General features: G+C 37.9%; 2 protein-coding genes across 2 annotated transcripts; both read left to right on the top strand.

Moving 5' to 3' along the window:
- Nucleotides 1–1,366: 1,366 nt before the first annotated feature.
- On the top strand, nucleotides 1,367–8,870 carry LOC147298477 (uncharacterized). Its single transcript, XM_086254447.1, has 6 exons — nucleotides 1,367–2,056; nucleotides 5,571–5,717; nucleotides 5,959–6,060; nucleotides 6,467–6,514; nucleotides 6,639–7,150; nucleotides 8,001–8,870. Exons 1-6 carry the CDS (start codon nucleotides 1,456–1,458, stop codon nucleotides 8,688–8,690), a joined length of 2,100 nt encoding a protein of 699 aa, XP_086110573.1. The 5' UTR covers nucleotides 1,367–1,455; the 3' UTR covers nucleotides 8,691–8,870.
- A 1,949-nt stretch (nucleotides 8,871–10,819) lies between these two features.
- On the top strand, nucleotides 10,820–13,575 carry LOC147298476 (uncharacterized). Its single transcript, XM_086252392.1, has 5 exons — nucleotides 10,820–11,399; nucleotides 11,766–11,867; nucleotides 12,088–12,135; nucleotides 12,248–12,771; nucleotides 12,943–13,575. The coding sequence occupies exons 1-5, from the start codon at nucleotides 10,820–10,822 to the stop codon at nucleotides 13,573–13,575; spliced, it is 1,887 nt and encodes a 628-aa protein (XP_086108518.1).
- Nucleotides 13,576–14,286: the final 711 nt, after the last annotated feature.

The following is a 14,286-nucleotide window of genomic DNA, read 5'->3' as shown; positions in this document are numbered from 1 at the left end:
TCCCTGAGATATTTTTGACCAACCACAAGTCGTCTTGTGTTCGGATCTTCGGGAACGTGGGCTCGTAGGGTTCGGCTCGGATCAAGCAACATGCTATCTTTGGGATTGTCCTTACACTTCAACTTCCAATCCACCACTGCCCGCTCGGATCGGAAGTTGGGGGACTCCTGTTTGTGGGAAAATCCACATCGATCCGAACAGCCAATCACAGCTCGACACGTGGCTGGTCAACATCCACCTCGGAGTTGACTCTCAGTGGTCAAACTTTGACCTCCACGTCATCACCACTCAGCATCGCCTCTGCCAGCTCGGACCGGATCTCCATGCCGGGTCCTCCAAGTTCGGTCCGAGCCGAACCGATGATCTTCCAAAGGATTGAGTGTCCTTCTTTCCACGCTCATCCCGGTCCGGCTCGGCTCGGCACCGAAGCGACCTCCTTTCGAGTTCTGACGCCAGCCAGTTAGAGCTCGGAGGGCCCCCTGTTTCTATGTTCGGCTCGGTCCGGGATCCCGTGCCCGATCCGATCACACAGACTTCCTGCACACGCATAGGGATAGAAGTTCGGTTCGGCTCGGCTCTCCACCGTCATTCCCGGGAAGATCACGCTGGGACGAACCGCCACACTTGAATGCACCTGACACAATCTTCTGACAGATAGAATATCCAGTCTGCATTCATGACTACTGGAGCAGTTTGCCTGAACCTTCCAACCTTGCATTTAATGGGGCATTCAATGCAGCATTGAATGTTGAGGAAGTAAGCAGCTGAACATGCAACTAGGCCTGACCAGGTGCGTGGATCTCTGGCAACCATTCATTCACATGCAGGTAACTTATTCATTAAGTCTTCCTTTGCCTATATAAGGCACCACATATGCACAAAATGAGGCATCTAGCAATCTACCAATATACACGCTAAACACTTGCATTCCCATCCAAAAAAAAAGCCTACCCAACTTGTTGAGAATAACCCAGAACATTTGCCTTGTTCTTCCCATTCTCCCAAGTTCTTCCTTTGTTCTTCCTCACCCACCATCAAACACCACCACTGATTTCATCATCGGAGTGTGTGTGGCTGGTACCACACCGGTCCATCTCCTTTGATCTTGTTTTTGTCTACAGGAAGATCTCATCCAGCATCCACTTCATCATCCAGCAAAGCACCTGATCAGCCAGATCAGCTTATCTAAGTTGTTGCATCTACCTTACGAGAATTTGCATCAACACGTACAACTAGCGCTCATGACTTTTTGCCGACAATTTCTCCACTAAACCAAATGGTTTGATTTATATACGACTTTTGGATCAACTTTTTTAAATATTCCATAAGCAAAGCATATGCGACTTATCTATAAAAAAAAAAAAAAAAGCATATGCGCGCGACTAGTTTGCAAAAGTTGCTATAAATTAAACAAGGGACTACTTTGATAGCTAGCTAGTTAATAGAGCTCAATGCATGGAACAATATAGATCAAGATCGATGGAGGAAGCAGGGAGAGATGAGATAGATGATGAAGCTCATCAACTGAAGAAAAATAAGAGAAAATTCAAAGAAATGAAAGAGCCCTATAAACTGGCCCTGGAGGACCAAGACTGGAAAGGACTGATATGCCACTTCGAGGGACGAAGCCAAGATTTACTTGAAGACTTGACATTGGACCGTGACAATGTGTTTCAGATTGTAGCCTTAAACTGCCCAGGAAAAGACGTGCTTGAGAGATTGATTGGTCTGCTACCCACTGAGGATGAGAAACGCGAGGCCTTGAAGGCTTGTAATTGCCATGGAAACACCGTTCTTCACCAGGTGGCTGCGGCAGGAAATCTGAAAGCAGCGGAATTCTTGCTGGATTGCAACAGTAGCCGTGCGTATGCCGGGCATGGTCTGCTAGATATTCGGAACAGATTGGGAGAAACCCCACTCTACAGGGCTGCTGCTCAAGGCCACACACACTTGGTCAAGTTTTTCGCCCAGAGAGTGGACAACATGGAGAATCACTTGCGCAGAGATCGTGATGAAATGTCCATTCTTCATATCGCCGTCATTGGCCAACGTTTTGGTACATACCCCCACCTCCATCTCACACCACATTACATACCCTCCCATGCATAATTCACAATTAATTGGATTCATTACTTAATTAAGTACTAATATTAATTATTAATCATTTGCTCTAGTGCTTAGGGGTACGTAGTGCGTCCTCTAGTGATATCTTTTTTAACAACACACCTATTGTTGATTAATGGAATTTATATGAATGGCAGCCATGGTGGATAGGTGGGTTTCAGAAGAGAGAAAGAGTGGTTAGAATTTGAGAGGGAAGGAGATAGAGAGTAAATTAAGTTTTTGACTTTGGGTTCCTCGGGTAAGACATAGGTTGGGTTGGTTGAGATTGACAATGTGTGGCTGAGATTGTGTTTGTTGCGCAACAAAGACATCCGCGACGTCTGACAGCAGAGCCAGACTCGTATATTATACAATACTTATACTAGATATGATATGTTTTTTTTTTTTGGTCCAATACTAGATATATAGGGCCCTTCCAATAAGGGATTTCTCATTTAGTGTTAAATGAGGGATCACCTTGTGGGGCCCACACATGCCGTTTTGTGTTAATCTAAACCGTCCATTTTTTACATCTCAATTGATAGATCATCCCTGCAAAAAAATCAGCCAAATCGGAAATCGTTTACCCGTTCAATTAAGCGGTCAAAGTTTAGGTGTTTATAGAGGAATTTGTTGTTCGTCCATTTGTTTTAAACTTTGACCGCTTAAACGAACGGGTAAACGATTTCCGATTTGGCTGATTTTTTGCAGGGATAATCTATCAATGAAGATGTAAAACATGGACGGTTCGGATGAACACAAAACGACCCGTGTGGGCCACACAAGGTGATCCCTCATTTAACACTAAATGAGGGATCCCTTATTGGAAGGGCCCTGACTAGATATATATGATATATATGTTAAATACTTAAATTAAGAGGCTGCTATTTGCACTTTTTTTTTTCTTTTTGCAAACCCCTTCTTAAAAAAAAACAAAACAAAACAAAACAAAAACTGAAAAAGACACACACACCCTCTCTCTCTCTCTCTCTCTCTCTCTCTCTCTCTCTCTCTCTCTCTTTCTGCCTTTCTTTGCAAACACCCCCAACCCAACCCACCCCACCCCACCCCACCCCACCCCACCCTCCTCCTTCCTCCCCCTCCTTCCCCTTCCTTTGCGCCCTCCCAGACCCACCAAACTAGCCTCCCAGCCCCACCCACCCTTCTTCCTTCCTCCCCCCGCCACCCCCTCCTTAATTCTTCCCCTCCCCCCACGACCCATCGTCGGCCTCCAAATCGGAAGCTTCTGTCAACATCGCCGGCGACCTCTCTAGTCTCGCTTTCCATCTGACTAGAGGCTAGGTGAGTGAGAGAGAACTTAATTTCATATATGCATAATTCTCAAGATTACAAACCAAGGTGTGGCTGCTGGGTTGAAAAGCCAGAGAAAGGGAAGGAGGAGAGAGAAGGAAAGAGAGAGAGGTGGGGTGAATGTGTTTGAGAAGATGAATATTTTGGTAAAAAAAGGGGTGTGCAAAAAGAAATTTCAAAGTTTAGAAAAGGATAAAGGGTGTGTTGGCAAAAAAATAGAAAAAATAGTGTGCAAAAAGAAAAAAAAAATGTGTTCAAATAGAAGCACTCTAAATTAATACTACAACATATATATTGGGCGGTCTTGAAGAACTTTAGACAGGCTAGGTTACGCCACAACAGGCTCAACCGGGGTAGGCTTGGATTGGACTCGAACTTAGGAGCCTAGGCGGGGCCAACCCATTGTAACATCGACAAGGCCCACCAGTCCATTGTATTAGGCCTAGTTAGGCCAAACTACCCTATTGGGTTCCTCAACTAATCTTTTATCTCATTATCTCATACTAATTAAGTAAAACCACGTCGTTTTATAGTCTAGACTCGTAAACCGAACTATTTATTTTTTAGATCACTTTTTAAAGGTTATCTCTGTAAAATTTCAACAAAATTATAAATCATTCGGTTATGTAACTATTATTGAAAAAACAGATAGTGAGTTTAACTGTTACAACAAATGTATATTTGTTTTATAACAGTTACATAACCAAATAATTTCCAATTTGATTGATTTTTTGTAGGACCTTTAAATGGTGTGATCTAACAAATTAATTGTTCCGATCATGAGCCTAGCTATATACATTGTAAAACGAAGTAGTTATAATTAATTTGTATGAGATTAGCAGAGGATTTAGGCTTACATCTAGCATGTTGTGATAAGAAAAAAGCTTTTGAATATTCCTAATTTTATCTTAGAAAAAAAAAATCCCAAATTGAATTAAACTTTTTATATCATTTTTTTGGCATGTAAGCTATTTTTATCATCTTAACTAATTATGTAGAATATCATCTCTCTAATAAAAGTGGGATTCACCCATGTGGGTCCCACATAGATGAATTCCGCCTCTAGCTATTACTTATTAAAGAGATAGTATATACAGGCTGTTTATATTAAGGTATATCTTAACTTATTTATGTTAAGGTATACCCTATTAGAGCCCACACGAGTCGTTTTGTGTCGATCCGAACTGTTCAATTTTTAAATCTCCATTGATAGATCATTCTTGCAAAAAATTAGCCAAATCGAAAATCATTTGCCTATCTAATTTTGATCAAATAAATGGACGAACCAAATATTATCGATGAAACAGTTCATTTGTTTGATCAAAGTTAGATAGGCAAATGATTTCCAATTTGACTAATTTTTTACAAGAATGATCTATCAATGAAAATGTAAAAAATGAATGGTTCAAATTGACACAAAACGACTTGTGTGGACCCCAATAAGGTCATATCTCAATAAAAGGAGCTTGATAGTATATATACCTGGCCAAAAAAAAAAAAGATAGTATATATACAACATGATCAGTTAAGAGTGTATAAATAGTAGTACGTACTTTTCACAAGTTACATATATATATATATATATATACAGACTCCTTCTACTGAGGTATATTTCAACTTATTTATGTTAATGTATACCCTATTGGCGGCTACACGAGTCGTTTTGTGTCAATCCGAACCGTTCATTTTTTACATCTCCATTGATAGACCATCCTTGCAAAAAATTAGCTAAATCGAAAATCATTTGTCTATCTAACTTTGATCAAATAAATGGACGAACAAAATATTTTCGATGAAACCGTCCATTTGTTTTATCAAAGTTATATAAGCAAATGATTTCCGATTTCATTAATTTTTTGCAAGAATGATTTATCAATGTAGATGTAAAAAATGAACGGTTCGGATCGACACAAAACGACTCGTGTGAGCCCAAACAATGTCATACCTCAACATAAATAAGTTGAGTCATACCTCAATAGAATGAGCCTATATATGTTGGGACTTGGGACTTGAGAGTATATTCACATCGGAATGAATTGTTCAATATTTTAGACATGTTTACTAACCGCTTATTTGATTTTGAATATTGGATGCTCCAGTTGAACCAATTCTTATATTATACATTAATTTCCTTATTTTTTGGCTTTTTTATGCAGAGACTGCACTTTGGTTACAGACGAACTATGAATTTCTTGCAGAAAGAAAGGATGAAGGATGGACAAGCCTTCAATTGCTAGCCCAAATGCCACGGGCCTTCAAACCAGAATTTCACAAAAGCTCATGGAAGATGTTCATTTATCATTGTAGGACTTATTCCATCTACAGCTATATATCTACTACTATTATTAAAATACAATATGAAGTGAATCTCATAAAAGATCCCTTATTTACTCTTAAATAAGGAATCTCATATTAAAAGGAGCATATTAGAAGGAGCATATATATAGTGCGATATATATATCTCTTAAATAAGTAATTTGTTAAGGTTTGCAAACACACTAACCGTAACATATATTGCATTAATATTTATTATGTATTATGCAGGCCTTCCTGTTGAAGCTCATCAGGTCTCACCAACTCAAAAGGACGACCTAGAGAGCAGCTCGGGCAAGCCCCGCCAATCTAGCTGTGGGAAGAAGCTTGCGGGTAATCAAATTTGTAATATTTTGAATCGATTTTAAGCCTATATATACATTTTTTTTTTCTTTGTGATTTGTTTAACCATTCGACCGGTGTCCAACTAAACAAGTTTATTTATCTTTCTTGATGAGTAAACTTTATTCAAATTAGGTTTGTTGTTTCTCGAAAATGCAATTTTACCTCTTTAGCTTATTTGGGATTATATTGTTGTTAATTAAGTTCAGTTTTAGTTATCTTTAACTTTCAGTTTTTCTATGGAATTTTCAATTGATTGGGTTATTTATGTTCTGTTTGTACAAATACATGGTGATCGACCACCCCCAAATAGATCACTTCCATATATATATATACACACACGACCGAATTGGCTTGTTCGTACCTGATCGAGTTGCATGCATATATTATATTGCAGATGGTGTTCTGATGGTGTTCTTGTCCATATGTAACTTCCTCGCTGAAGGTAGTTTCATTAGTTTTCTGCATGGCCTTTAATTTTAGTACTTATAATTATATATATTTAATTTCATCAATCAATCGCTTAATTTGTCTTGATGAGTTGATGATCGAGCATCAATATTAAATAGGGTGGCCGATAATCAACACGATCTGGAGTGAAAAGAAAAATCAAAAAGCACTAGAGAAACTCACCCATTTACTCGTCAACAGAGACTTTTTATGGATGGAAAGTAACGAATATATAGACACAACAATTTCGCTGGGGTCAAAAAAACTAGAAAAGGCCGCGGGTGCAGAAGAGATTTTTAATGAATATGTATACAGGACGCCATTGCTTATAGCAACAAGCACAGGAGCTGTGGCTGTTGTGGAAGAGATACTGAAGGTGCATCCTCAGGCTGTTGAGCACATTAGTGGGAATCAACGCAACATTTTGCATGTGGCCATTAGACACCGTCAGTATGAGATCTTTAAGCTTGTCAAAAGTCGACAAACAATTTTGTCAAGATTGACTCGAAGAATCGACGCCGAGGGCAACACCATATTGCACCAAGCTTCTGATAGCAGATTTCACAATACAGCAGATCAGCGTTTAAGTGGTCCTGCTATGCAATTGCAAGATGAGTTGCTTTGGGTGCAGGTCAGTCACTCATCCATATATCCATCATCGATCTACATATACGTACATCAGCCCTTTTTATATAATTAAATTTTCATTCCTTTCCTTGCATATATATATAATATTAATTTTTACTAAACTTAATTGGGTGTCAATTAATTGCATTTTGATTCAAATCTTTATTTAAAACATATAATTAAGTGGAACTGTGGAAGTTAGGATAATACCTCCGGCCATAACTTTGAAAAGACAAACATTGCAGTAGCCTTGGATAGTCGGAAATCTTCATTCTACCCTCTCCAACGCCTTTTTATAACGTGGTTTACACCTCTATCCATCATTGAAGTGATTTGTCACATCCCTAAAGTTAAAACATCTTCATTCAAAAAAAAAAAAGTTAAACCATCTTAATTAATTTCACATTTTAAGTTGGATAAGCTAGAGTCCCCTGGCTAAAAAAAAAAAGTTGCATAAGCTAGAGTCCCCTGGCTAAAAAAAAAAGTTGGATAAGAGTCCAACCACTTGAGATTTCTAAGAATTGAAGTGGGTTTAACAGATAATGTGGCACATAGGCCACTTAACTATAAAGGGTATGATATTCTCCCATGGCCCATATAATTATAATAGAAATTATTTATGGGTACACGATATGCATATCATTTAACATATTATATCTCAAAATAAAATACTTAATGTCTGAATCATATCATGCTTAATATATAAACAAGCATTTCTTTCCATGTACCACATCACATTCTCGAGATTTTGATTATAATCTTTTGACTTGTGTATGTATGTACAGTATACTTTGTAAGTATATTAGTGTACCAATGTACGTATATGTTCATATTTTGATATATATACCCTGCAGCGTGTGCAAAAGATAATACCACGTCATTATACCATGCACCGCAACAAGGAGAATCAAACAGCGGTGGAGCTATTCAATGAACAACATGCAGAGCTTCTAAAGACGGCACAAGGCTGGATGAAAGACACTGCTCAGGCATGCACGGTGGTGGCGGTCCTAGTGGCCACCTTGGTCTTTGCAGCGGCGTACACGGTTCCCGGAGGTAATGACCAAAATAGTGGCCTTCCTATTTTCCTGGACTCTCCTTTCTTCTGGGTCTTCACCATCATGGACATTACCTCTCTCGCCAGCTCATTGGCTTCTGTGGTAATGTTCCTCTCTATCTTAACTTCTCCTTTGGAGTACCCATATTTTCGTCACTCGCTCCCACGCAAGTTGATTATTGGATTCACCTTACTCTTCTTGTCCATGATAACCACCATGCTCGCATTCAGTGCTACCATTTTTCTGTTGATTAATGATCTCCAGAAGAAGTGGACTAGGTCTCTGGTTTACACTGTTGCCCTTCTTCCAGTTACTGGGTTCGGGCTGGTGCAATTTCCATTGTATCGTGCATTCATTAAATGTGTGAAATTCATATTTAAGAAAATAATTAAGAAGATTTTGCCTGGTCGCTTTCGGATCTCTCTGGAGAGGCATTACTTGAAGCTCAATAAATTGGTAAGAGCAAGGCATAATATTGAATTTTGATTTGTGAGCTCAAAGTATATAACTCGATCAATTGGTCAGAAAGCATGCATGAAGGGATGGCTAGCTCTCAGTTGGGTTTTTTTTTTTTTTTCCTTTCAATATCTTTTTTACATATTTAATGTGTTTTTCTTTCTCAATTATGCACAATTTACTAAGAATAACAATGTTTGTCGTGATAAATTATATGCTATAATATATATATATAAAGATACGGTATTTGAGTTGTGATTATAGTTTGGCCTATACAAAGTTGTCGATCATCTGGTGTGTGTAGTAAATGTATAAATTATCAGATACCGATCGATGTGAAGCCATATATATAGTTCTTTGTTGGCATTTTTCTTTTTCTTTTCAATATGATCTATTTTAAGTTATGCTTAAAGTTTGCCCATTCGTGCTTCGTGCGGGCCCATTTAATAATCAGGCCGACCCACAAATAAGAGAAAAATGCGCCATTGATTCACGAATTTTATCATTTTTTCCAAATTGGTCTACAAATTAATTTTCGTGTACCACATTGATCCATTATTTCAATTTCGCGGCCCAACTTGGTGCTTTCCGTCACATTTTTCCTTTTCTTTATTTTTCTTCTGTAACACATACACCCCCGCATCATCCTCGTTGCCCAGGATGACGTCGAGAAAAACCAGCAGGACGACGATGAAAATGTCATCATCGGGCTCCACCCCAGCGTCATCAACTCTGACCCCAAGTTCCACTTCTCCAAAGACCTCAAGGATATGTATGCGATTCACAGGTGTTAAGCAAACCAATGAATTACATAAAATATAAGTTAAAACTCCTAATGAAACAATGAATTACCAATGACAGTTCCATTCAATTAATTATATGGTATTCATTCAAAGCAGAGGCTAGGGGCCGGGCCTTCATAATGGAAAAAAGACAGAAAACACGGGGCTTACACAAGTAGGGCATATATTATATGAAACATACGTGTTTTTTTTGTTATTAAGGATTGTGAGCTTACATTGAGGATTACTTAAAAAAAAACTTATTTAAAAGATTTTTTTGTCAAGTTTACTTTGTATTGTAATTTGATATTAATTGGAGCCGTTTATTTTAAGTGTCCATTTATGAATCATTCCTACAAAAAAATTAGACAAATTGAAAAAGATTTAAACAATTGATAAAATAATGATCATATATTTATTTTATTATAATTAAATGTCTTGATAATTTTTCAATTTGTTTAATCTTTTGTAAATGTGATATTTAAATGGAGACTTCAAAAGTAGACAATTCTGATTTATCGGACTACATAATGCAAAGTGAATTACATAATTTTTTTTTTTAAATAAACTTATTTAAAAAATCCTTCAACATAAACTTCCACTGTATATTCAAGATTAGCTAGTAGCTAGTCACTACATGATCTATTGAGATGACATGCATGTGGTGCACAAAAAATCTACTTTCAGTAAACTAATTAGCTAGGCAAGCAAGGGCAGATAATGTACGACGAATACTTTTATTCTCCTCAAGTATGGACCAAACATGAAACACATTTTAAGCTTAATTAATTACTTTGATGGAGTGGATACGTAACATTATATTTTTTATACAAGTTTTCAATGAGGTTTCCCCTATATAGGATTTCAATAATTCGAATCGTCTATTTTTAAGTCTCAATTAAAAGATCATCATTTCAAAAAATTAGGTAAATCGAAAACTATTTACCTACAACGATTAAATGATCAATAAAATAAACACTTGAAATGTTAACCATTTAATCTTTGTAAGTAAATGATTTTTAATTTACTTAACTTTTTATAAGGATGATCTTTTTAATAAAACTCTAAAAAATAAACGATTCGGATCTTTAAAATCTTATATGGAATAAACTTCATTAAAAACTTGTGTGAAAAAAAAAATGTCATGATCCTCTTCTCCTACTTTGTTAATTAATGAAGCAAAGTATATGTCTTTTCAACTTTGTTAATTAATGAAGCAAAGTATATGCCTGTACTTTACAAGATTCCTATAAAACAAAGCAATATATGGCCAACACTTGATTGGGCGAGCGAGCGAGTACGTACTGGTGATCTCGTACAGCTAGGTAGGAAGTTAATAGATATTGGATATCGAGCAATATAGCTAGATCGAGATCGATGGATGAGAATCATGAGATAGATCATGCTCCAGTGGAGATCAGAAATGATAGTGATCCATTTAAAGCAATGAAAAAGCCCTATAAATTGGCCTTGGAGAACAATGACTGGGAAGGACTGATTTGCCACTTCGAGCAACAAAGCCTATCAGAATTATTTGACATCATGACATTGGACGGCGACAATGTATTTCAGATTGTAGCCTTAATCTGCCCAGGCAAAGACGTGCTTCATAGATTGATTGATCTGTTACCCACTGATTCTGGCAAACGCGACGCCGTGGAGTCGTCAAATTGCCATGGAAACACCGTTCTTCACGAGGTGGCTGCGGCTGGAAATCTGGAAGCAGCAGAATTCTTGCTGGACAGCAACAGTAGCCGTGCGTATGCCGGACCAGATCTGCTAGAGATTCCGAACCTATTTGGAGAAACCCCACTCTACAGGGCTGCTGCTCTCGGCCAGACTCACTTGGTCAAGTTTTTCGGTGCCAGAGTGGAGAATGGGAAGATGGAGAATCACTTGCGCAGAGCTCGTGATGAAATGTCCATTCTTCATATCGCTGTCGTTCGCCAACATTTTGGTATAATTAATCTTGTTGGCCTCTTGATTTTGGATTCATTGCTCCAATCAATCAATTCTTACGTTATACATTAATTTCCAATGTAGAGACTGCTCTTTGGTTGCAGACCAACCACGAATTTCTTGCAGTAAAAGAGGACAATGAAGGATTCACAAGCCTTCAATTGCTAGCCCAAATGCCATTGGCCTTCAAACCAGGGTTTCACAACAGCTTATGGAAGATGCTCGTTTATCATTGGACGAACTACGGACCATCTACGTACTGCTATATGCCCTACATATATATGATGTGATTAAGTAATTTCCTTAAAGTTTACAGACGCACTAATTGGAGCATATATTACATTATTTATTATATATTATGCAGGTCTTCCTGTTGAAGATAATCTGGTCTCGCCAAATCAAAAGGACGGTCTGAAGATAAGTTCGGGCAAAGCCCGTCAATCTAGCTATGGGAAGAAGCTTGCGGGTAATTAATTAAATCAGTAATACTTTTCTTAGATCTAATTTGTTATATATTATCTTTGTGAGTTTAACCATTTCATTGGTACCTAACAATTAGTTATTAATTAAGTGATATTTCTCTCTCTCTAATATTAAAAGAGGTCCCAAGTTCAAATTCTTTTTTTCATGTGGAAAAAAAAAAAAAAAAAAGTGTTCCTAATGGTTGCATGCATATTAAATTGCAGATGATGTTCAGATGGTGCTCTTCTCCATATGGAACTTCCTCGCTCAAGGTTGTTTAATATTTTCTGGCCTATAATTTTAGTATACATTATATTTAATTTGATCAATCAATCAATCAGTCAATTGCTTAATTTCTCTTGACCATTTATCAATATTGAACAGGGTGGCCGATGATTTATACGATCTGGCAGGAAAAGAGAGATAAAAAATCACTAGAGAAACTGACCCATTTACTCGTCAACAAAGACTTCTCATGGAGGCAAATTAACGAACTAGTAATGGTGGGTAACCCAGAAGTAGACGTGAAATTGCAGCACAAAGCAAGCAATTCATCGGAGCCGCAGGGCCCGCACGTATACATATATAAGAACCCATTGTTTATGGCAACAAGCACAGGAGCAGTGCGCATTGTGGAAGAGATACTCAATGTGCATCCTCAGGCTATTGAGTACGTCAGTGATAATGAGAAAGACAACATTTTGCATGTGGCCATTAGGCACCGTCAGTATCACATCTTTAAGCTCGTCAGAAGAAGAAAAACAATTATGTCAAGGTTGACTCCCAGGATCGACACTTATGGTAACACAATATTGCACCAAGCTTCTGATAGTAGATATTACTCTACAGTAGATAAGCCTTTAAGTGGTCCTGCCATGCAATTGCAAGATGAGTTGCGTTGGGTGCAGGTCAGCCACCATTCATCCACCAATCATCTAGATATATATATACATATATACATGAAAATTTTCATTCCTTTCCTTGCATACACAATCATATATATTTTCAAGATCACCATTTAGTTATCTAATTGTTATCAATAGATATCTAATATTACTATATATATGTGTACCCTGCAGCGTGTGGAAAAGTTAGTACCACGTAATTACACCATGCACCGGAACAACAATGGTCAGACAGCAGTGGAGGTGTTCAATGAACAGCACAAAGCCCTCCTGAAGAAGGCACAATATTGGATGAAAGACACTGCTCAGGCATGCACAGTGGTGGCGGTTCTAGTGGCCACCTTGGTCTTTGCAGCGGCGTACACGGTTCCCGGGGGTAACGATCCAAATAGTGGCCTTCCTATTTTCCTGGATTCTCCTTTGTTTTGGGTGTTCACCATCATGGACATTGCCTCACTCGCCAGCTCATTGGCTGCTGTCGTAATGTTCCTCTCTATCTTAACATCTCCCCTTGAGTATCCATACTTTCGCCACTTGATCCCGCGCAAACTAAAATTTGGATTCGCTTTACTCTTCTTCTCCATGATAACCACCATGGTCGCCTTCAGTGCTACCATTTTTTTGTTGATTAACGATCTCCAGAAGAAATGGACTAGGTCTCTGGTTTACACTGTTGGCCTTCTTCCAGTTACTGTGTTCGGGCTGGTGCAGTTTCCATTGTATCAGGCATTATGTGAATGTGTGGAGCTCATATATAAGAAAATAATTAAGATTTTTCCCCGTGGCAATCGAGGCAGGTATTACTGAAGCTCAATATTGGTAAGACAAAGGCATAATGTTGAGAGTACTGATTTGTGAGTGAGCTAACAGTCACTCAATGCTCAGAAAGCAATCATGAAACGATAGCTCTCAGAGTCGATCAGTTTGGGTTCTTTTTTCTCAATAACCTTTTTAATTGCATAAATATTTTCTTTCACAATTATGCACAATATATTGTGAATAAACTTGCTTTATTGTCAAGTTATCATTTTATCCTGTTATAAAGATACGGTATTCGATTTCTAATTAGAATCTGATTCCTTTCAATCAGCTAGCTGGTCTGGAACCTGTATATATATGTACATATAAATGATGTGAAGCTAGAGATAGATAATTCTTTCTTGCTATTTTATCCTTTTCTTTTTTAATTTTTTACATGAGAGAGGGGGTACGTATTCGAAACTCCTCTAGAGGATACTACTAATATTCTCCACTGACATTGTATAGAAAATACTACTAGGCTTAAATTTTTTTTTTTTTCTTTTCAATATAATCTATTGGCCGGATACGCATGTACCAACCTTAAAATCTGTTACTCAGGCTGCAAGTACAAGCACTTTGATCGTTCCTTGACTGTTTGCAGCCAATATCATTGGGCTAACCCTCTTCCAACATAAATACAGCATTGATAAAGTATAATCCTGCATTATCATCATCGTTATTGTCTAAATCTGAACAACCAAACCTCGCCAAGCCATA

The sequence above is a fragment of the Dryas octopetala genome, chromosome 1 (genome assembly GCF_963921425.1).
Source record: "Dryas octopetala chromosome 1, drDryOcto1.1, whole genome shotgun sequence".
Lineage (NCBI taxonomy): Eukaryota > Viridiplantae > Streptophyta > Magnoliopsida > Rosales > Rosaceae > Dryas > Dryas octopetala.
This window is presented reverse-complemented; position numbering and strand designations above follow the sequence as displayed.